The sequence below is a fragment of the Haemorhous mexicanus genome, chromosome 5 (genome assembly GCF_027477595.1).
Source record: "Haemorhous mexicanus isolate bHaeMex1 chromosome 5, bHaeMex1.pri, whole genome shotgun sequence".
NCBI classification, from domain to species: Eukaryota; Metazoa; Chordata; class Aves; order Passeriformes; family Fringillidae; genus Haemorhous; species Haemorhous mexicanus.
Window position 1 is genome coordinate 72,101,732 of NC_082345.1, and position 24,399 is coordinate 72,126,130.

Sequence of the window (24,399 nt, forward strand, 5' to 3'; positions counted from 1 at the left end):
AAGATCATCCAGTGCCACCCCCTGCCATGGGCAGGGACACCTTTCACTACCCTAGGTTGCTCAAAGCCCTGTCCAGCCTGGCCTTGGACACTCCCAGGGATCCAGGGGCAGCCACAGCTTCTCTGGGCACCCTGTGCCAGGGCCTCACCACCCTCACAGGGAAGAATTTCTCATATCTGATTTAGACTCATATCCAGTCTAAATCTACGCTCTGTCAGTGTTTGGTGTCTCTAATTGGTCTTCTTTGAAGAGTGTTTGAGTTATGTTTCCAAGGGCCCAATGATAAATTAAATTTTGCTTCTAGTAAATAACCTATCCAAGCAACTCCAGCCAGTGCCATTTTACAGAGTGCTCTGCAGCATTAAGTGAGGTCCTTGCCTGAAAATGATTAATCCTGTAGGGTTTTCAAAATGCTAGCAAATCCTCAGGTTGATGGGTTTAGAGGGGGGAAAAAAAGCCAACCCAGAGAAAACCAACCAACCAAACAAACACGTTGGTCACTGCAGTATGACCTAGTTATTTTTTCATTTCTGATGAACTCTGTTCATGGTTTCTGGATAAACTTAATGTTCATCATGCTGAAATCATTTGCAGGCCCCCAAGGAATTAAGAACAGGCGTTAGGTAACGAGCTAAATTAGATGAAAACCAATCCAGATTCACTGTGGGATCACTCATGTGCTACAATGCAGAGTGTTCAAACACACGGTCTGGTGCTGTTAAGAGATTTGTTTTCCTTGTGTTTATCTCCCTATGCCAAGTGTAGGCTATTAAAGCTTGGATTTCCTGAGCCAATAGCAAGAATAATTTTTATTCTCAGTGACTTTGGATTAAAAGGATTGGCAGATGTGTTCTCTTGTACAGAGTGGACACACACTGGCTTCCAGGCACACCTCCTGCAAACTCTTTTTGTAGAGACTTCATTACTATTCTGTTCATACAGTCAAGGCACACAACTCTCAAGCTCTTAAGCACATTGCTGACCTCAGACGTGTGAATTTCCCCTTCAGTGTTCACTGTGTGGTGGTGCACGTGACCTGTACCTGGTTGTGCCTTCAGAACTATTTCTGCTTTCATTTTTTTAGTAAACTGGTCCATGATGGGTGCAGTCTGTGGAATCTGCTTTGAGTGAGAGGGTCTGTCACAAAGACAAAATCACTGGTTAGCAGATTTTTGGGGTTAAACAGCAGCATTTAATGCAGTTACCTTTTCAAACTCAGGTGTTATCTATAGTATGGCAACAATGATCCATTCTGGGACCCCTCCTCCTTGCATCCAGCACATTGCCTGTGCAACCAGCACAGAAACAAGCACCTGCAAGCTGCTCCTGCCTGTGCAGCACCTGTGTGGTCAAGGACTGCTTTTAAAGCCATCATTGTTGTTGGTTTTATCTCCCCATAGGTTCTCAGCATGGTGATCAATGCAGCTTACAAGCCAGGGAGTGTTTTACGAGAACTGCAGCTTGTGGAAGACCCTCAGTGGAATTTCCAGGAGGAAACACTTAAAGCAAAGTAAGTCTTCAGTGTGTGTTCTTTTATTTGGGAGGTTTCAGAAAGGAAACTGACTGGGGAAAAAAAAAAAAAAAAAAGAAAAAAGGTTTTTTTTCTATTGTGAGAGTTTTACTTTTCTAATTATCGTTTTGCTTCATTGAATTATTTGACTCATTCGTAGCAATTTCAGAAATGAAATATTCACCTGAACAGTTCATTTCTATTGTCTTTCTCCAAGCAGCCATCCAGTTTTTGATGAAGTCAAGTCCTGAGTTGTATGATAAGCTGTTCTTATAAGCTTGGCTATTACTGAATGAACTAAATTCCTGGTTTTCTGGATGGAGCAGTATGGCTGCTTTTAAATTAGAGCCTGTCAGGGTAATGCAGAAAAAACTGGTGAGAATGAATGGCACCAAAAAACAGTTCAAACAAATTAGCAGGGACACATTTTTTAGCAGGAGTATGATTAGGACAAATCAGAGATTCAGGTCAAGATTTGATGCCTTTCTAGAACATATTCTTCAATTCTCTTCTAAACAGCACCAAATAATACTGAATTCCTCCTTCCAGCATTAGAATCTACCTGTTTATGTCTTCTTTATGTAGTGGGCACTATAGTTAGGATGTATTTCAACAATTGTTGTCTCTCTGAAAGAGGAGCGTCTTACCTAAGCTCTCTCCAGAGTCCTTCTGAAGAATAATTCTTCCCACTTGAAGATGGATCTCAATAAATATTTATTTGAAGAAAGCTTTCTTTGTTGACTAATGGTCACCTTGACTTTTTAAGTACTGTAGTTAAATGCAGTGAATCTCACCCTTTGTACTGAACTCTGTAACTCCTTTTCAAAGAAAAGCAATTTTCTCTTGGTTATTTGATATGAATAGCTGCCAAACACAGCACTATTGATGGCTACTGTATTTGCTCTTTGCCCATGCAGATATTGAAGAGAGTTCATGTGTTCTCTGGTCAAGGGAGGGAGTTGAGAAACTTTTACTCTGTGTACACTTAAACTGCTTTCCTGAAGGAGGATTGCAAACTGAAATGAAAATCTACTAGAAACATCCTATTTTTAATTTGCTGCTTTCACCCATGTAGAATGTCAGGCTTTTGTGTTTGTTGTGGATGGAAGTCTAAAAGTCAGCTTTGTGCATGCAGATTTTCATTTAAAACAGGTCTTTGTCCATGACCTGGTTTTCATTGATTCCAGGATCCCACATCTTGTGCTACAAATATCAGATAACTCACTCCTACAGGTACTTAGCAATTGGGAAATCAAGTTGTAATGCCCTGTATTATTTAACATCCTCTCCTGCAAGGAACTGAGCTTACAGGCAGTTTTCCTATTAGCAGTATCCTGAGTAGGACTTTGTTGGGGTTTCTCATTTGAGTGTGGGGATCTGCCTTGTGCAAAAGCAGAAATACCTTTCTTAAGGCTGCTGCAATCCATGTTTCTAATGGGAGACAGCCTGGGAAGTGTTTAACTGACCATCCATGATAGTATTTTACACTGCCCCCCCAGTCACAGTCCATGTTCCTGTTCCTGTGTGTTGGCTGCCCCAGCAGGCATCCACCTCAAGTCTCCAAGGAGTCTGGCAGCATCTTTCAACTTTATTAAGCCACAGAATGGATCGTCACAGGCTCAGAGCCCTGACAGCAAGTTTGAAGTGCCTTCTGAGAGCAGCAATGGATTCTCCTCCAGTGTGGCATTGCCCTCTGGCTCCTGAGGAGGCAAAGCTCATGGGGCTGGACAGCACCTGGTTCCTGCAGCTCTCTGGCTTCTGCAGCTGATCTCTTCAAAGAGCAGTGCTTGGTGCTGGTGCCACCTTGTCTATGGGTAGTTTGAGGAGGATTGATATGCCCCAAGACTGTCTGGCTACCCTAGGACTTCGTTCTTTTTTCCGTTTTAGTTTGCTTGAGTTGCTCCATCCCAAAGTTTTAATTGCATTTGGTTGTTCAGGAGCAAAAAAGAACTGTGGAACATACAAACAGCACATGACACCTTCCACCAGGTGTGACAGTGCTCCAGAATCTTGAACAGAGACCTCTAATGAGCAACAGTGGCCTGCAATGAGCAACTTCCAGCTCCATGGGCTCTGGATGTTGCATGTAGCTAAGGATGACAGCTCCAGAGCCAGCTGAGATGGGACGCATCTTGTCACCTTCTTTCTGATGTGGACTGGCACCTCCTTGGATCTTGGCAGTGCTGTTTGTCTGCAGTGCCTGCAGTAGGGTAGAGCAAAAGGATTGGTGAAGAGAAAGCTGCTTTTCCCACTGTTCCAAATGCCAGGTTTTGCACTGCCAGGAATGCATTATCTCAGTCCTGGGGCAGCCTGTGTTTAGCTCACTCTGCTGCCATGAGTGACCACTGTGGAATCAATTACGCTCACCTTGCAAAGAAGATAAAGCAATTTAGATTGTCCAGAGAGATGTGTTTGCAGTGTGTGATGGCAGCTGCTTCCCATCAGTGCTGCCGGCTCCATGAGAGAAGAGTCAAACCTGATTTATTGATGATGATGAGTTAGAAATGTCAGGCTGGATCCTCCTCAGTTCCCATGAGGGCCAGTTGAAGCTGTCGGCATTCAACCCTTATAGTTTTGATGCTCTTAAGTGCAGTGCTTACATCTTGATTTGCCTTCCCAATTTTACATAAAATGCTTAAGGGACTTTATGCTTTTCAAGGGTTTTCATTTCTAAGGGCTGATAATGGGACTGTTTGGATTTACCCATTTTTGCAGGGCTTTGGACATAAACAAAAGTACTGTGTGCACAAAGTTGTCTCCTGGGTCTTGTATGAAACCCAGTTGATCAAAATAATAAAGATGAGTATTCCTGATTCCTTCATTAAATGAAATCCTGAGAGCTGCTCAAATCCAGTAGCTGAACTCTAGGAATATTTACCCCTATGCCAGACATCATTGCTTATTTATGAGGCTGCATTTCAAAGAAAGCCTTTTCACTGCAGCTGCTTTAGAAGACTGCCTTTAACTTGTGATAGGTGAGGTGTTTGAAATCTTCTCCTCAGCCTTTACTAGTGATGGTTTGCTCTTGGGCTTCCCAGGGCCCTGATCCTGTTTGAGGGAGTGAAGTGTTACCCGCAGTAGGTGGAAAAGAATCTAAAAACCCTGGAAGCAAACTGGATGTGCACAAGTGCATGGAAGCAGTTGGGATGCAGCCAGCTCTGCCTGGGAGAACTGGCCAATGTCATTGCAAGGCCACTCGCTGGCATGTTTGGAAGTTGATGAGGATGAGGGAAGAATCCTAATTTTGGAAAAAGGCATTTATCACACCCCTCCTTAGGAAGGGCAAGGAGGAGGACCCAGGTAACTACAGGCTGTCAGCTTAACTTTCCTGGAAGGGCTGTTAGCTGTATCCTCTTGGAAGCCATTCCTGAGAACATGCAGGACCACTAGGGGACTGGCAAGAAGTAAAGGGTGAGTTTTGCCTGATGTGATGAGGTAACTGGTTTGGGGTTGAGGAAGAAACAGTGGAAATTAATTTGTGTTCATTTTGAGCAAGGCTTTACAAGCTAGGATCAGTGGAATGATTTAAACCTTTTATTTCTGTAATCATGAGACTTAATGAGACAAGGCCTTAGAACCAGAGCATTCCAGTGCCCTTTCTGAATCCTGTGTTCAAGAGTACAAAATGCCACTGGAAGATTAAATAGCTTTGAAGGAAGTTAACTCCTTATGTTTGGCAGACTTTAGGCAGACAGACAAAATAGAAATTTCTTACTTTCTTAATAGAAAGGCGTTTTCAGTCCCCCAAAAGGAAATGGAGACTTTTTAGTTCTTCAAATTAGTCTCAAGAATTGTCAGAACACCTTAGAATGGGACTTTTGAAAATGAGGTTCTCAATGTTCTTGCTTTTTGAAGTTTTTCAGCAAAATACTTTCTGTGTCATCACACAGCAGTCCCTAACTGGAGCTTCTAGAAGGTACTATGTTCTCATGAGCCTCTAATCTATTTTAGGGAGCTTCAGCAGAATTCTATTGCAAAGTGCTGTTCATATAATACTTTTGTTCATGGATCAGCAAGTGTATTTTTCATGGAAATAGTTCCAGCCTTAAGGTTTTCTCTGAGTTTGGAATCTGAGGGCAGAGAAGGGGGAAGAGGAAAGAAAGATTCTTTTGGTTTTAGATGGAAAATCTTTTTTTTATTTTTTTACAAGAACAGTGATTCTGAGAAAACCAAAAATATTATCCTTGACACAGCAATTTTCCAAGTCTCCAGTACTGCCATGCTGTGCATGTAGATACTTTCTGCTTGCAAGTGGTTGAGAAGATAGGAGCCCTGGTATAAAAAATAAATAGGAGCCCTGGTATAAAAACATAAATAGGAGCATCAGTAGCTGGTAACTTTTTGAGAGATGCTAATGGAAAATGTTTTCTGACAAAGGAGCTCCTACCACATGGCTGTCCTAGAAACAGCTCAGATTACATTTGGAGGTGCCTGTGTTAAAAATCTTTAGTGTGTGAGGAGTATGGAAAATATTAGTAGAACCTGGTTTATAGTTGAAAGAGGTGCTGCCAAGACCAAAATGATGTAAAAAATATTGCTGTGGCCAGTGCTAGCACCTTGGGTTATTGAGACTGATTGCTGCAGTCTTGGAGATCTCCATTTTGCCATCCTCTCTGTTAATTAAAATGTGTGTTGCATTCAAAGCAGACGATGAAATCAGTCAGTTGTTCATTTTCCTAGTTTCATCTTTTCCTTTCAGCAGGCACTGTAGTACAATGGGTCCTTCCTGGGCAGCCAAACACAATAGGAAGCACACAGTTAGAAAAAGTCAGCCATCCTTGAATAATACCCATCAGGCAGCTTTCTTAGCTTATAAGAAAGAAGATCAAGAGGCAATTTGATTAGAGTGCTTTTGCAGGGAAACAAAACCAGATGCAGTCTTTTCATCCCAGTGCTGAAAGTCAGAACAAGGACAAATAAATGTGAGTTAAATTCAGATGCATCCAGACATAAAATGAGGTGTAGGTACAGGTGCTCCCTGTGCCATGATTCTTCCACTGGGGAGACCCTCGAGGCTGGTGCTTGTCTGGAAGTGCTGGTTTAGTCCAAGCAGAGTTGTTTGGGTCCAGGTGGAAGCAGCACAGTGAAATCTCTGAGAGCAGACTCACTGACCAAACTATCCAGGCTGTCGTTAAACTTAATGGCTCCTGGAGAAGTAATAAGTGCAGGAGTCTTTTCAAACACATTGAAAAGAAATATAAAACTTTTATAAGTAGATGCATTTAAATGCCTGTGGCATTTAGTGGTTTTGGTATATCAGCTATTGCCATACCCTGCTCAGCCAGCTTGCCTTTGCAGCTGTTTCATGGGGAAGCTGGGATCATAACAGTGCTCTGTACCTGAAAGGAACATTTTCCCTTTTACATCTGTCCAGGTCTTTAAGGGTGTGTGAAAAGTTGGCTCATGAAGTCATTAATGCATTCAGGTGAATGAATCCAGGATTGTCCTGGCACCAAAAGGGGTATCAGAGCCTGGCACCTTGAAGGAATGCTCATTCAGGTTTTATGCTGAGGTGATAATTTGGATTGCGACCTGAGCATGGTTGGACTGGGCTGTTCTCAGACCCAAGTTTCATTTGGGTTTCCCCTTTATAACACTTCATGTGCCACAGTTTCAAGCCCTTTTCCCACACCCCTTTGTTTCAGAAAGAGCTTTCTGAATGTTTTAACTCTCTGGTCACATCTTTATTTCACCACCTCCTCCTCTTCCTCTCCCATATCTATCAGCAGCTGCTAGGAGACTGCGGATCTTAATACACTGACAAATGCTTTGTTTCATTTTTCCTGGTGCCTATATCTTTCTCTTTCCTGGCGTCGCATCCCGTAATCTTTCTTCCACTGTTGTTCCCTCTTTTTCTTTCGTTATGTGCTTTTCCCTCCTCTGAGCACATTTGTAATGCCAGCACCGGGTCTGGCTCGGTTGTTTCTCGTGTTGCATTCCTCAGGATGCGTAAGAGATGTTTTAAAAACCTTATCTCACTGTTTACAACAGCTTGCTGCTGCTGTTTAATAAATTACTGGGATAATTGGTTTTCCAGGGTTCACATCTACAATGTAGTACAGCAGGGATGTAACTGTATCTTTCTCAGCCATTTATCACTCAGAAACACTTCATATGAAACACTGAAATAAATGTTTTAGTGGCGTAGCAAATTTCAGACAAACCTTTCATTGCAGGTTTCTGCTCCCAGCATTCCCTGTAGGAATCAGTTTTTAGAGCCTGTTGCTGCAGCCCTGTTAAATAACTCCAGAGACTCCTGATGAGTTCCTCAGGTTTTGTAGTGCCCACATCTCAGAGTGGTGAAGTCATCTGGTCCTGGGGTGGCAGAGATTTTTGTTTCACCCAGATATTTCTTCACAGTGAATGTGTTCTGATAGCCACAGCTGGCACCATGAGTCCTGGGGATTGTTGGGAGCTGGAACATGATATGAGAGCAGGAAAGATGGCGATGGAGAAAACCAAAAGTGCACTGGGGCTTAGAGAGTTTAGTCCAGACACAGGGTGATGACCAGAATGCTCTGCAAGGTGTATAAGCAACTGATCATGGGTCAGTATATGAAGGGAGGCTGCATCTCTCTCCCAAAACCTTTGCATCAGTTCACAATAAGGGCTTGGTGTCCTCTGTAGTATCCTCACCAAGCCTACTGAGATTTTTTTCCTTCTCTTGCCATATCTACAGATATATCCAGTGTGCACTTAGATTCCTTCCCAAAGCATGTCCACACCTTCAATTTATTTCAACCTTTCCTTCCTCGAGTCCATCTGAAATGGAGCCACTAAAAAAAGTAGACTTGTTCTGCCTGCATTCTCAAGAGAGACACTCTCCCAGAAGTCCCTGGGGAGGATCTCTCCCTGGCAGAGGAGAGTCTGGTCTGCAGCATCACAGGATTTTGCTCGATGGGTGACGTGGGGTCCTGTACTCCTCCCTAGGTACAGGGGGAAGACGTACAGGGCGACCGTGAAGATCGTGCGCACGTCGGACCAGGTGGCAGATTTCTGCAGGAGGGTCTGTGCCAAGCTCGAGTGCTGCCCCAACCTCTTCAGCCCTGTGCTGGTGGCTGAAGTCTGCCCCGAGAACTGCTCCATCCACACCAAAACCAAGTACAGTGAGTATTGGAAAAATGCCTCTTGGTGCTGGCTGGGAACCAGAGAAGTAGGAGGTGGTGTGTGGTGAAGAACAGGAGTTGTATGATACGTTAATACTGATGAGGATTCATCTCATCTAAGAGCAGTTATTTAATCCTGAGGCCACTACAGGTTCCCTCAGAATCCTGTACCAGAAAACTGTCCTTCTCACTCCATCCTAATACATCTGTTTGAACGTCATCACTTTTTGGAAATCTTGAATTTTCTTCATATCTAAAGTCAACACAAGGAGCACATAAAAGGAACCTGCAGTGGGAAGCTGAGATTTTAACTTGCTACATCTGAGACAGCTTTGTTAGGTGAGATGAATCCTCCTTGTAAAGAGTTTCTGACATACATGCCAGCACAGGCCAGAACCACAGTGCTGAGGTGCTGGCAGGTTTGAACACTGACTCTCTACTCAGAGTGTTTAATACTTAAACATGATCCTACCTGTTCAGGAAAGTTGTTGTTAGTGTTCAGTGCTTTTTATTGTCAGTATTATTGATATTATTGGCTCTCAAACAGGTCAGGAAAGTGGAAGTGAGTGTTGTCCTTCTTCCACAAAGGTTGCAAAAAGCAGTGTAATTGATCTGAAGCAATTATCCTGAGTTTGGTGCCAGTAGACAGGGGGATACTGAGATCCCTGGGGATGGGTTTCTGTAGAAATCTACACCTGAGCTGGAGTCCTGCCTCCCACTGGTAGCAAATGGAGAGCTGGAGGAGCTCCAGCTGAGGTTGTCCCATCTCAAAAGTTGATGGTTTTGAGACTGGATGAATTTTTCCTCAAAACTCCATTGATTTGCTGAAAGGCTCAGTTCAGTTATGAACTTTGCCATGGATGCCAAGGGCCATTTTAGTTGTCCTGGGATACTCTTGCTCATCAAAGACAGTGTCTTTCATCCCCATAGTGTGTCAAAAAGCATTCAATACAAACATTTAATGTAAGGTCAGAGGACTTAATTTCAACCTGGGCCACAAAATACTTAAAAGTAATAAAAACCCATTCCTTTGTACATGACTGAGGCTAGCTGGCCCTCTCCCCTCTCTGCTGAAAACTTTAGCAACTTTACCTCACACAGAACTGTATTGCATCAAATCTGGAACTTGTTGGCCTCTTTCCCTCTAAATCACTGCTGAGCTCTGCCTAAACACATTGTTAAATTCTGAAGTCTTCATTCATCATCAATAAATCTGGATACATAAGAGCTGTAACACTCTGTGCTAGTCCAACATGACCTATTTATGCTGTACTTTTTTTTTTTTTTCAGATCAATGTATTTTAAAGTTTAAATTGCACTTAGAGTACAGTCCTAAGCCTGTAGAAAGGAGCAAGCCAAGGTTCCCTTCTTTGGGTGGTTAAAGTTTTTAATGGGCATTGTGCTTCATTTCTCCAGCTTATTATTATGGGAAGAGGAAGAAAATCATTAAGCCACCAATTGGGGAAAATAACAACATGAAAAGTGGCCATGTCAAGCCAGCCAGACGCAGAAAGAGGCGGAAATCCATCTTTGTGCAGAAGAAAAGGAGATCATCAGCTGTGGATTCCAATGCTGCAGGCTCTGCAGAGGTTTGTGTCACACTGGATAAATCAACAAAAACCCCTTGGTGCCTTCTTCACGTCCCCCATTCTGCATTTTCCTTTTGGGGGGCTCCTCAGCACACCTATTTTGGATCCTTCCTTGCTGTTCTGTTCTTCTAAGATCAGACTGGTTTTATTGGGGCACTTTGGAGATTTTTACCTTGGTCATTTCAGAAGTAGCAAGCAGATTTTTTGCTCCCACCTTTCCAATGCTCACTGGCTGACTTGCTGCCTAATATCTCTTTATTTTATTTCCTTCCTTAAAAGCAGGCAGATGAGCCTGTTGGATGCTTTGCACAGCATTTAGCAGAGTGAAGGAGCTCTGTGATACATGTCTAAGATCTCCAGGTGTTGTAACAAACAATAATAGCTCATAGCCATTGTAGTTTCAAGGAATTTTATATATTTTTTTAACTATTCCTGATATTTTTGGCTCATAACATCAAGCCTTAGCATACAGGTTTGTGTCCCAAATACATGGAATTGGAGGGCTCAGTCTTTCCAGTCTGCTGTGTGATACAACAGGTTCTGAGCATCAGCAAAGATTCATGTCCAAAATAAACCTGGAATAGACTTAGCTCTGTGTGGGCTGTTTTCTGGGGGCTTTTCCCATGGTGGCAATAACAGAGCTCATGTGTGGTTTCACTTCCTCAGCTGAGTGCCAGTGATTGCTGCTTTGTGCAATGTGAAATAAAATTGGTTTACTTAAATTCCCTCCACTTCAGCTAGAGTAGGTTATTTTATTCAGCTTTCAGTTGATTGCCTGCATCTTCATGGCTTGGTCCTCATTTAGGTGTAGTTCTGCTTCATTTCCTTAGATTATACCTGCTTCAAAGGAACTTAAACTTATGTTAAGCCTAAATCAACCATTAGCCAAGTTTTTCAACCTTTCAGCCAATACAGCTATCTTTGTCTAAATTGCTCTTTCACTCAAGACCTGAGCATATGGCTTTGGGTGCCTGCTCAAACTTGGATCACAGATAAGCTGTCAAAGCCATTTGGGCAAGTTACATAAGTATAAAGTTCAAAATGCACTGTTTCCATCAGTGGCGAGTGCTTGTAAAGCCCTGTGTGACAGAAATAACAAGAATCTGGTAAAATACTTCAAATGGAACTTAGGGCTTCACCTCCAGCAGTTCAGTGTTGGGCTGAAAGCAGGGAAATCTGGGTAAAATCCTCTTTCCTAAGTTTTGCAGAAATGTCACTAAGAGTGCTATCTTGAACATCTAGCCATTTTCGAAAGGCATCAAAATTTCCCTTTATTCTGGAGCAGTAACATCCTAACCAATGTGAAGCAATGTGAAAGTCAAGTTTCTGATTTTATTTCATCTCAGTCAACCTGAATTTCATTTTATCCTCTTAGTATTTTCCGTTTCTCCTCCTGTGCATCTGTAGCACCACAAGTTTTGAGATACCAGCCCAGGATAGGAACATTTTGTGCCAGATGAGTCATTCCTGTTGACCTTGAGTAATGCACCTTTGCTGGGTTTCAGGGTGTCCCCAGCAGGCTGGAGGGCCCAGATAGCTCAGTCCTCTTTGGGACAGACTGTCTGAGTTCCCAAGCAGTTCTCAGCCCCAGGCAACCTTAGCAAGCTCAAGTGATATCAGCTCTTTAGTGGTTATCAGCTCATTGTGATTTCAGGCAGGCAGACACAGGGAGAGAGAGGAGAAGGCTGTTTGGAGTTCCACAGTGATGTCGTTATTGAATCTTCTGAGAAGGGTTCCAGTGACAGCTCTTCTACCAGAACCAGGCTAAAACAGCCCTTTATATAGGGTACAGGGGGATCAGAAATGCTCCATTGGCAAGGGTTAAAGGAAAGTGACCTGTAGGGTTACAGAGGGGTTCCAAAAAGCAGAAAGGGGGTTTCTAGCCTATTCACCATGACTTGGCATTTCCTATCTTTAGGCTTCACCTGCTACACTTAGGTTGGGAGGTATGGCAGAAAAAGAATTTCCTGCCATACACCTTTTTTTCTTCTGCATTTTGTAACAAACCTAAATGGAGGGCTAATTCACTCAGCGCTGTAACAAAAACTAGGTAATTCCGTTAAAATAAATGTTACCCCGCAGCAGCACGGCCATGGGCGTGCAGTCTGCCCCCATCCATGCCTTTGGATTTGCTGCTGTGTCCATCTCCTGGATGCTGTTTGTGCCTGCAGGAGAGCGAGGAGGACGAGGCGGACGCGATGGAGGATGAGACGGGCAGTGAGGAGACGAGCTCGGAGCTGCGCGATGACCAGACGGACACGTCCTCGGCCGAGGTGCCCTCTGCCCGGCCCCGCAGAGCCGTCACCCTGCGCGCCAGCACCGAGCTGGACAGGCCACCTGCCACCGAGAGAGCCCGCCGCAGCCGCAGAGCCCAGCCCCACTCCTGCAGCGAGGCAGACAAGGGCACGCCCCCCAAGGAAGTGAGTGTGTGTTTCATAGCACAGTTCCTCCTAACTTGACCTTCAGTGCCAAACTTTGCTGCTCTGAGGAGGGCATCCCTGCTCTGGTTCTCCACTGTCGGAAGCCAGGACATCCCTCTGGCTGTCCTGGATTGCCAGAACCCCTCCCAGGGGACTCAGAGAGCTTGTACAGACCCCAAGACTCCTGTGCCTTTGATTTTGATCCATGGGAAGAATTACCAACCTTATACGAGGATCTGCAAGCCACAAAAGTTTAAGTAGAATGATAGTTAGTTTGTCACAGGGTGAAAAGTAGAATTTTGGGGTTTTTAGAATGGGGGCTCGGGGTCCCAAGATGGAGGAATTTGGGCGTGCCTTGTCCTTCTTTCTCCTTCTTCCTAGCCTCCATGTTCTGGGTGATGGTGGCACTTTTGGATTGGTTTAGGGTAGAAGCTCACTGTCTAACATAGGTGATAGGTATTGGAAAATTACTGTAAATAAAGTACACGTATTTCATAGTATAAAAAGGTAACACCACCCTGAAGGTGGGTAGTGTGCCACTGACTGACCTCCAGAAAGGACCTCAGCAGGTCAGGGAAAGAATGTTATAGATAAGAAAGAATAATAAACAACGTTAAAAACCAGAACAGAAGAATCCTGACTCCTTCTTTGGTTACCGGGCTGGGAAAAGAGACTCTCTAACACGTCTTGGGGTCATCCTGACCACAGAGACTCTGAGACTCCACAGGAAGTAGTTTGCTTTATGATGTCACCCTTGAGCCAAGAATGACACAAGAACAGGCGAGAGACCCAATTGCAAGAGAAGAAAAGAAGGGCTTATTACAAAGGATTCTTAAGTTTTTATAGATTGGTAGGATACATTCCACTTGATTGGCTAGTTAATAAAAACCACCTTTCTCACACACTGTCCTTGAGAAGAACAGGAAAACAAAGTGAAAAAACACCACCTGCAGATTGTTTACACTACCAAGTTATCACATTCCTACAACTCCCTAAAAATTGTCACAAGCCACTGGGAGAAACGATTGCCATTTCTCTCTCCCTGGCTGGCTGGCATTCACATTATAAAACCTCTCTGTGTTATTTTTTTCCTCACAGGAAATTAAGCAAGAAGAGGAAGAGAAGCTCGTCCTGGACAGTAACCCACTGGAGTGGACTGTGACTGATGTCGTGAGGTTTATCAAACTCACCGACTGTGCACCCCTTGCCAAAATATTTCAGGAGCAGGTAGAAGTCCTTTTGTCACTTGTCCCTTTATGTCTGTGGTGCCTCTTCATGTTACAGGACATCCCACTTTGCTGGCTGGGTCTGGGGCTTTGGTACAGAGACTAAGACCAGACTTCAGGTCCATCAGGCCAAGTTAAAACACCGATTTTGTCAAGGCCTGAAAACTCTTAGAAACTTGAGTCAGAGCCTTGCCAGATCCTCAGAGAGTCCAGAAACTCAATAGCCTTGTGAAGAACCCTTGTGGAAAGCAGGAGGTTTAGTCCTTTCATGCCAAGGTCCATGGGGCCATACTGATGTCCCACAGGTAGGAACTTCAGTGTAAAAACAGATAATGGTTACCTGGTACATACCAGGCTTTCTCCAGGCCACATGGGTTCCATCCTGTTCTAAAATACTGGCCTGAGAGGCAGAAAAGTGCTGCTTGAAGCCCAAACTGGCTGTCTAAATTTTGCCATTAACACCTAGATGTCCCAAGTGTGTAGACACCTAATTCCTGACTACGTTCCTCTTAAGATCTGCCAGTCAGGCCTTGGATGACCTAAATTTGGGAGATGCTAGTCTTCTCCCCATTAGTCAGATAGGTTTGCAGGAGCAGAAGCCAGTGCTCTTCATCTCAAGCCAGTGTGAGTGTGTAGTTTATGTGGAGAGAGCCATTCCTTGGCAGATGAGTCGCAGCCACTGCTGAGGGTAAAGGGCAGCACTAACGAGCCGAAGTTAGGAAAAAACAAGTGTAGTTAATTAGTGGTGTGGCCAGCTGCTCATTGAACTGTCTCTGATTCTTCACCATGGATGACTCCAGTTGCTGTGGCTGGGAGAAGGTGGAGGGTGAGTCTGGAGCAAGTGAAACTCCCCAGAGCAAGATGCTGCAGTTGCTGTGTCGCTGCGAGCTCCAGCCATATGTTAACCAGCCTGAAGCAATGCCAGGGCTTGGAAGCCAACCCTGTCTCTCCTTTGCCAGAGAGTTTTATAGTGGCTTGAATCAAACACAGATGACTGGAGCTTTTCCTTGTGAAGCCCTGGTGCAATGGTCTGTGCCATCAGCCTTCAGTGAGGGATGGACCTGAGCTGTGGACAGTCTGACCAAAGCAGCACTTCAGGTGTCTAAATCCTCCTTGTGTTCAATGCTGCCTAATCAGGGCTGTCCTGGGGAGTTTATGTTGGCTGTGAGTTGCTGTGCATAGACTCTGATCTACCTAAAGGGTTAAAAGCAGTTTTGTGGCCTGATGATCTCTGTCTAATAAAGAATAAAGAGAATTTGAGCTCTTTATTAAGAAGAGGATCATAAAGCCAACAGAGGTTCCCAATAAAAGTGCTCATCTGGGGTACTGGTTCGTGGAGTTTGGTGCATAGTTATGCTTGAGGGAAAGACATGACCTGCAGAGGTCCTTTGCAGCCTACACCATTCAGGGATTGTGGGACATTAGAGATTGCAAGGGCTTTGGGTAGTCTAGGCCCCTCTCTTGGTCATTCAGCAGTGGAACAAGGCAGGTCCTGGGTGTACCTGGGTACAGGGCATGGAGCAAGGCAGGCATAAACCTGTGCTGAGTAAATCATGGGCCAGAGGAGGTGGGGAAAGAGTCTGACTTGGCAGTGGGACCAGCATTAGTTTCTCCATTCGACTCCCTCCTGTGTCTCCTGGTGTCTCTCTGCAGCCTGCCCCTTGTTTCAGTTCCTCAGGCATAAAATGGACTGATCAGATCTCTCTTGGCTCTGCAGAGGTTCTTCAGCTGATCCCTCATTTCAGCAGCGGGGAGGCTTTTCCCAAGCTGGGGGTTAAGGTGAGAACCTAGGCAGAGACACTAGACAACTTCTGAAAAATCATGTTGCATGTTGTATCTCAGGGAAAGGAGATGGGCAGTGTCAAAGTGGGAGAAAAAAGCAGAGGATAAAAGAACTTAATTTGTAGGGCAAACTGCCCTTTTTGTTCCTCCAAACTTGCTTATGCATTCTGCCCTCCAGAGTCCACAAACCAAACCGTTTTCCCTGTGTTTCTTTCCCCAGGACATCGATGGCCAGGCTCTCCTGTTGCTGACACTGCCCACAGTGCAGGAGTGCATGGAGCTGAAGCTGGGCCCAGCCATCAAACTGTGCCACCAGATCGAGAGAGTAAAAGTTGCTTTCTATGCACAATATGCCAACTGACTGCACTTCTGCATTCCTTCCTGTCCCCCTCCTTGTTCCCTGTCTTTTTTACCATTTCAGCTTGTTCAAGGGGTTTTCTTCCCCCAAATCCTTTTTCTTTTCTGAGAACAAGTGGAATTGGAAGCACTGGGAGCAATCCATGGGGGGAAGAAAAACAAACACAGAAAGAAACAAGCTACAAATGGAACTAACTTTTCTGTACTTGTAAAGCACATGGAAAGACTGTTGGCATCTCTCCTCATGAGCCTCTCACACCCATTGCCCAGTGGTGCAAGGCCAGCACAGATCAGGTGATTTGTCACCAAACCAAACCTACCAGTGGCAGACACATTCCCAAGGAGAAGGGTCAGATGTTTCCAGGTGGTCATGGTTTGTCTGGGACAATTTCTGGACATGAACATTTCTTTTAGACAGCTCTGACACTCTTCTTTCATATTGAAATGTAAATCATCATTTGTAGCATTACCTGGGGTTTAACTGCCAGTTTGATCTTGGTGATCTTGCAGTGATCTTTTTTTTTTCCCCAACCTCTCTGGTTTTACAAAAGGAAAAGGTGTTACACCAGGCATATAATGATTATTCCTGGCTGAATTTTGAAAGGGGACTCAACCCGTGGTGTCTGTGATACCAGACAAAATTGCAGTGGACTGACAGGGGTGACACAAGACCTGGTGGGGCAGCAGCACACCCTGAGCCATGCTGGCTCTGCACAATCAGCTGAAAATCTCTGTGATGGGATCTGTACAGTGCTCCATTCTTTACAGGAGCATGAAGTCAAAAATCTTAACTCCAAGTCAATTTAAAGACCTGTCTTTGAGCCATATGGTGACAGCAGATGGGGATCAGGGACTCCTGCTGACCCCTGTGCTCAGAAGAACCTACTGACCAACACCGGGCTGCAGCTGCTGCTTTTCCTTGATTGGTTTCCTTCTTAAATTCTTTGGAGAAGAGAGAGGACCTTCAGATATAAATACTCTGGAATACATCCAGATCTTGCCCAGAGGGTGTTTTAGGCAAGAAGCATTGACCCTGCCATGCATCACTTGGGAATTCCTGGCTTGCCTTTCAGCAAGTTTCCTGATTTGTCACTGAGGAATGGGATTGGTGCAACTGCTGCAGCCTGGACCAGATGCTGAGACTTCATCAGAAATGTTCTTACATGGGAGATGAGCAGGACTGATCTGTTCTCAGCTGTTGCTTTGTTCTGATGATCTTCTTCAAGTTTTAATTGGTTCAAGGCAGTTTTGGTTGCCTTTGCATCAAATGCTGTGGTTTTGTTCTTCAGAAATCCAGAAACAGGGTTCTGTAGTGGGGCAGATATTAAAAAACTGGGGTTTAGACTGGATTTCCTGCTGATAGTGAAATGTGTCAGTGCAACTGATTTGGTAACTACTTTGGATCCCTCTCAGGGTCCCCTGAAAGTGTTGCTCAGTGTTTCACCTCCGAAGACTGAAGGATTGCACCCAGAAAAGTGAGAGAACAGCTGAGAAAATCAGGGAGCCTGCTTCTCCCAGCTCCTCCTCACTTCAGCCCAGTCCTGGTGTTACATCTGTCAGCAGGAGACAGCTCCTGGGAGGATTCTGTCAGGAGAACTGGTGCATGAGGACATCCCAAGGAAGAGAAGCAGAAGGGGCTGTGTGCTAAACAGCATCCCAGCACTGATCCTTTACTTGTCAAACCCAGCTTCTTCTGCTGCTCTGATGTTCTTGGAGTTTCTGGCCTCTGGGATTTGTCAGAGACATTTCATGCCTTCTGGGATGCACTGCAAAAATGCCATTTTTTGTCTCCATCAGCCTTGTAACTGTAGATATTCCTATGGCAGCTAATTCCTTGTGGAGGCATGACTGGGGAGCAAACACACACAGACTCTGAGAGCAACCAGCTCTAGTGCTGGCCAGTCAAGGAATGGGTGAAGCATTGAGCCAAGAACATGGGAATCTTTACTGGCTGTTCAGGGAAGTTAAATCATATTCAAAACTCAAACTATTAAACAACAACGAAAAAGTTTTAATTTTATCTCGCACTGGCTCTTTTATTTCTGGAGATTTCTCTCTCACTATTTGTCTTTCACTTTATTCCTCTTCAGGTTGCCTCATTTTTCACTTTCTGTCCTCTCAGAGAAGTTGATAACCTGAAATCTTTATGCTAGAATTACCTTGGATGATAAATGCTTTACTATTTCTTTTTAGCCTGCAGGTTGGGAAGAGATACAGGATTGGGATATTGTTGTCTTTTGCATTGGTTGCTTTCCAGAAAAACTGGAGCTGAACTTCTTAGGCCATTTCTTACACAAGTGGACAATGAGTGGTGTGGAGTTTAACTGGACAAAGTGCTCAGATTGAACAGAGATCAGAAGGAACTAATTACCTTTGCCTGGACCTAATTTCAATTCTGGAACATCAGTAAAGCTTTGGAGTAATGTGCTTCAAAGGAGATGATGGGAATCCAGTCTTGCTGCAGTAAAATGCCACTTTACTTTGCAGTGTACAAGTGCAAACCACTGTAAGTTTGTGGGATTTTTTTGTTCCAGACCTGATTGAGTCTAAGTTTTTTTGTTCCAGACCTGATTGATTCAGAGCTGCTGCAGTTCCACAGATGCTCTAATGACAGTGGTGAAGCCACATCTCCCCTCCCTGTTGTGAATTTGGCATCCAGACCTGAAGTTTGTTGTGTTACCAGCTGCAAAATGCCACTGCTGAGAAGTGCTGAACTCATGGTTATCCCAGGCCACTGCCAAGGACTGGGGAGCAGCCCTGCTGTTATTTCTGGGCTGTTGGATGCTGACCTTCAGCATACTGACACAGACACTTTGCTGCCACAGGAAGGCTGTGCAGGTGTTCCTGGAATCTCTTTGGGCACAGGACCAAAGATGAGTGGTTTTGGAACAAAACCAGGGGGCTGAAGAGTGTATGGTGCCTGCTCATCTTGATCTGCACTGGCTTCTTTGGAGCTTGCACTCAGTCAGGCTGAACAGATCCATGGGCAGGTCCCTGCTCCCTTCACAGCCCTTACCTTGGCAGAATCAGCCAGTTCCCATTTTTCAGACCCAAAGCATCCATCTCTGAAATTGGATTAAATCATTGTCTTAAGGAATGTCCATGATTTCCTGCTTGGTTGTACTTGTACTGCCTTCTTCCTGCTGTCATGTATGCTCTTCAAGAAAAATGGTATTTGATTTCAGGGCTTTTTTTCATTTTCAGCTCACAAACACAACTGCCAGAATGACCAAACCCTGGCTTTTCCTACCTCTCAGAGGCATGAAGGCTTCTCAGCTCTAGGAGGATTTCAGGGTTTCCAGCTCTTTTGTGTTATCCATATTCCATAACCCTTGATAGTTTGGTCCTAAACCTCCTAAAAATGCTATGTGCCCTCAGAAAACACCAAAATCCAGGCACACCCTGTCCTTAGTGAATTACTCAGTAGTTGCATGTCCATGCTGAGATGGCCTGACCCACCCTAACAGATGTATTTGGATGCCTGGTGGGATTTAAAAAGTTTCTCAGTGGGACACCTAAACTCCTTTATTTTACTCTGGGCAAACAGCTGATTTGCCTTAAACTGGAAAGTCACCATTCCTTGGCTTTAACCTTCAGCCTGTTGCAGTCCCAGTTTGTGTGGTGTCCCTATCTCAGCCTTTTGAAGGCAAACCAGGCAATTTTGGGCTGCCATCATCAAAATTTAGTCACCTTAAAGCCTGCCTTGATCTTTTCAGGGCACAAAATCAAATTTGGCAGAGCTGCTGTGCCATCTCAGTGTTCCAGAAGCTTGTACAATCAGGGCACTTCAAATACTTTGTGCTTTTCTGGTGCAGTGCATGTAGAAAACTCTGAACTCAGAGTGTTCCTCTCATTTCCAAATTCAAGTGCCAAAAGAGAACAACATGCTGCAACTGAACACCATTAAAACCAGCTTTATTATGCACGGATAAATACAGTCCCAAGGGCTCCATTTTGGTGCTAAGATATGTCACGCTGTATTTTCCATTGCTTGGGATTGCAAAGCTGATTCCTTACTCCAGGAAATATTTTCTGTAATCTGCAACATCTTGAACATTAGATTTCTTTTTTTTTTTTTTTTTTTTTTTTTTTGTGACTGTACACTTTTTTAACTTGGATACACTCAACAAATACTCCTTCACTCACAATACTGGGTGTTTAGAAGATGTTTTATACAGTATATTTATGTAAAAATTCTTTCAAACTGTGGATGCATGTTTTTTTTCCCCCTCAATAATATTCTTTATCACATCAGCTGACCCAGAACTAAAGGAATCTGTTACTCAGGATTTGATCCAGAAATAACTGAGGTTAGTGTTAGGGCCCTCAAGACGTGTGGGTTGTGGGACCAATTCCTCACCAGTTTCTCTCACGTAGATGTCAAATGTCTGCACTTAATTAACAGAAAATGTAATGCCTCCTTCTCCTAGCAGGCAGAAATGCAGCTGCAGTCTGTCAGACTTCACAAGAGAGGGCTTGTGTCCTTAGGTGCTCATGAACTCCCTATAAAGGAGCAGAAGCCTTTAATGGTCTCATTTATTCTTTGGTACAATACTCCAGCAAGAAGTGTAAATGCTGTTAATGGCTGCATCTAGAATATGAGCCAGTCATCAAAGATGAGAATTTTATAGCCCAGCAGTGCTTTAAATGTCAGCTGTCCTGCAGAATAAGAGTGGGTTTGCAGTGATTTGGTGCCATGCGCAGGAATTCTCTTGCAGAAGACACATGAACTGCACAAACCTGGGTCATAGTTACAAATACTCGTGGCCTGCCTTTTTTTTTTGTCTATCGTGGTAATTTGCAGTGAAAAAGGTAAGTCTTGATCACTGCCAAGGATGTGGGAGAGGAGAGAGAGGCCTTCAAGAGGAGAGAGCCTGGAGTTCTGGACTTGAGTTGTCTTTGTGGAGAGGGATAACTCCCCTCTCAGAACGGGAGCACAGCTGGGTTCTGTGAGCATCATCCCTGAAAGCTTTTCTTTTTCACAGCAGAGATGGTTTTTTAGTCCCAGCAGGGGCCAGGTGAGAAGAGGGAAGGAAGCTGGCAGTAGAGTCAGAGCTGCAATACTGAAAGGTTCTAATTTTTTTTTTCCCAGTGAAGATAGAGAAATCTGACTCAGATACCTCTAGGCTCTTTGGCTGGATAGGTGGGAAAATCAGTCCGTCTTCATTGTACCCAACTCCTCTGTGTCTTCTGGAGTTTGGGACCTGAAGACTTTCCTCTTGCACCTTCCAGACCTCCATAGGAAATACCAAGCAAAAACTTGAGCTCTCTCCCACAGGAAAAGGTGACACTGCCCTGAGTTCAGGTTGTGGATGTGCAGAACCCTCTGCTCTGTGTTGAGATTTGACAGGATGAAAATGCTCATTCCCAGGGCACCCCACCTGCTTCTTGTTGCTCCAGCCTCAGTGGAGATTATGGACATATAAATGTCTGTAATTTATACGTTGTAAATGTGTGCATTCCATTTCCCAGTCCCTGTTCTGCCAGACCTGGTCAGGATGTGCCAAGTTGTTCCAGCAGCCTTCACCTTCAGGGACCTGCTTTCTGGAAAACACCTGGGGAATGGTACCATGACACTTTGACATGCACAGGCAGGGGTGCCCTGTGTGTTCCAAGGGAGGTGAAAGTCTCAAATGCAGCCTTGGAGGGCAGTTGAGTCTTTTCATGTGCCTTGTGTAGGACAAGGCAAGCACTTAAACCCTCCTGTCCCTCATGGAGCAGCAGGAATTGGCTCCACAACCAGCAGTTACCCTCCATTCGTGGTGGTGCATGTTGGAAAACTTTGAATTGTTCTGCATTCCAGTTTGTACTGAAGGTTTTGACTCCAAGTTTGTGTACATAATCCCTTTGGTGTGTTGATACATATGTGTGTATATATATATGTATATATATATGTGCGTGTATATGTATGTGTATATATATATATACATATAAATCAATCAATGCTGGTGTTTTTACTTTTTCAAGTTCCCAGGGCGAAGGGCATGTTGTCAGTTTGCTGTAAGATTCTATTCTGTATATATGTTTCCATGTAAATAAGTGAAAATCTATATTCAGAGTTATATTTTAATTTTTATTCAGAATTAAATCCCTTTTTACTTGAAACAGTTGTAAGCCACGTTGTTAATAAAGTAACAATAAGTCATGTGTCTCTCCCGGCTAGTTTTTGTTTGACAGGGCTGTGTTTTGATGTATTTCTGTGTCCAAGCTGTCTGGATCAGTTTTGCCTTCACTGAGCCCCCAAACTTCCAGAGGTACAACACAGCCTCCCTGGCTCAGCCTTCTGTAGGCACAAGCTGAATAGTTTGGGTTTATGCATCTTGAAGTTCTTCCCAGAAGTAGGACATGAAACAAGAAAGGTGGTGGGTGGTGAGGAGACACAACAGCATCCAAGCACGTTTTAAGAAAGTAATGGGAGCAGGGTGAAAGACAGGAGTGAAAAATAACTCAGTGAGCAACAGGGAAAGGAGGGTGTAGCAACAGAAGAGCTGATGGTGGCAGGATGAGAGTTAGAGCAGCACATGGAGGAGGGAGACAGAAAATAAAACTTACCCAGGTGCACAGCAGCCATTGAAGATTTGGAAAGCCATTCTGCAGTAGGGAAAAAATAGGTGTGAATTCCAAAGGGTGGGCTTCAGACATACGTGCTCTGCCAGACAAAACCTTGTGTGTGTTACATGCCTTGTGTGACATTTTCCCTGCACTTAGAGGCTGTGCTGAGCTTAAATTCCAGCTCTGCAAGTCCTGACACCTTTCAATGGCAGCCTGAAGATGCCATCTAAAGATCTCTGTCTGTTGGTCTGGCTTGGCTACCAAGCTTTTGCCACTGGTGTCCTCCCCCATCCTCTCTGCCTCAGTGAAAGCAGGGTGGTGCACACCCCAACAGCTTCCATTGATGTGTGCATGGGAGAAAGTGAGCACAGAGTCCACAGAATTGGCTAACAAGAGTTTGGATGACTCTCTTTGGTTTTGCTCCATTGTTGAGTTTGTGAGGTCCCCAGGACGAAGGAGGAATTGAGAATCTGACTCCATGTTCTCAGAAAGCTAATTTATAATTTTATGATACTATATGATATTAGAGAATGCTATACTAAACTATACTAAAGAAAGAAAGGATACAGGCAGAAGGCTTAACAAGAAGAATAATAAAAACTCGTGACTGACTCCTCAGAGTCCGACACAGCTGATGGTGTTTGGTCATTAAGTAAAAACAATTCACAGGAAACCAATCATTCACCTGTTGGTGAACAATGTCCAAGCCGCATTCCAGAGCAGCAATCAGATAATTATTGTTCTCTTTCTTTTCTGAGGCTTCTCAGCTTCCCAGGAGAAGAAATCCTGGTGAAGGGATTTTTCAGGAAATATGACAGTGACACTCCATCAATCTTATTTAAATGCCTCTTGTGGATATACAGCAAAACCAAAACTTCTCCCTCTGTGTTCCATCATTTCTCCAATTTCATCAAGACTGGCTATTGTCTATCACGCAAAACCACAACCATGGGCAAGCAGTTGGGGGTAGAGTAACTTAAAATAGAATCAGGCCATTGAAAAACTGTTATTTTTTACAATGTCAACAAGTCTTGGGATGATAATCCTGTGGTCTGACTCCTTATGATGCTGTCCTAAAGCCCAGGCTTTGGGAGGGACAGAAGTGCAGGTGGTCAGTGAAGTGACCTGTCCAGACAGCCTTGGGATTACAGCATCAGACCAGTGGGAACTGCCTGCTGGACCACAGAAGAGCTCACTGAAAGATGAAACAGAGAATGGGAAGGATTTATCAAAGGAAATATTCTGAGGTGAATCTGGTAGCGACATAAAATCAAAAGAGCAAAAACTTGAATTGTTTATGATATTCTTAAGGATCCATAGGTGAAAATAAATCCATGTATCTCCCCATAGCTCATTATATAGTCATTTGAAAGTAATGCAAAGGTCAGACACTAGTTTTTAAATTTCTGCCCCAGCTCAGGCAAGACTCAGAGCTCTGCAAAGAGCTAATTTTTGAAGAATATGAAGTGATTTTAGTCAAACCCTGGCAAAATACTCCGAGTTCCTCGAAATTAATGACCAGCACATAAAATATGGTTGCCATGTATCATTTCCTGAGGGGAAAATACCTACCAACCAGTCTTGCTTCTGGTATCACAGACAAAGACTTTGAACACACATCCATTTTTAGTGTTTTTCATGTGCAATTAATTTGTGAAAGATTTCTAGATACTTGATCTGATTTGTTGACACAATCAAGCAGTCACGTAAGCAGAAGTATGAACACCAACATTAGTCAACCATCCTTACAACAAAAACACCTAGAAAACAAAAGTTATATTTTCAGGTCTCTGAGGAAACACCATTTTCTTTCCTGCATACAGAATGAACAAAAGCAGGTAGTTATATTTCATTCCC

The 24,399-nt window shown here is 44.0% G+C and overlaps 1 protein-coding gene across 1 annotated transcript in view; it reads left to right on the forward strand.

The window, feature by feature from the left end:
• SFMBT2 (Scm like with four mbt domains 2) overlaps nucleotides 1-22,135 on the forward strand; it is a 110,176-nt gene extending 88,041 nt beyond the window's left edge. Inside the window, exons 16-21 of the mRNA XM_059847544.1 lie at nucleotides 1,401-1,510; nucleotides 8,441-8,616; nucleotides 10,033-10,205; nucleotides 12,377-12,625; nucleotides 13,724-13,852; nucleotides 15,854-22,135. Coding sequence (XP_059703527.1) covers nucleotides 1,401-1,510; nucleotides 8,441-8,616; nucleotides 10,033-10,205; nucleotides 12,377-12,625; nucleotides 13,724-13,852; nucleotides 15,854-15,994 — 978 coding nt within the window. The 3' untranslated portion in view covers nucleotides 15,995-22,135. The remainder of the gene's footprint in view (nucleotides 1-1,400; nucleotides 1,511-8,440; nucleotides 8,617-10,032; nucleotides 10,206-12,376; nucleotides 12,626-13,723; nucleotides 13,853-15,853) is intronic.
• Nucleotides 22,136-24,399: the final 2,264 nt, after the last annotated feature.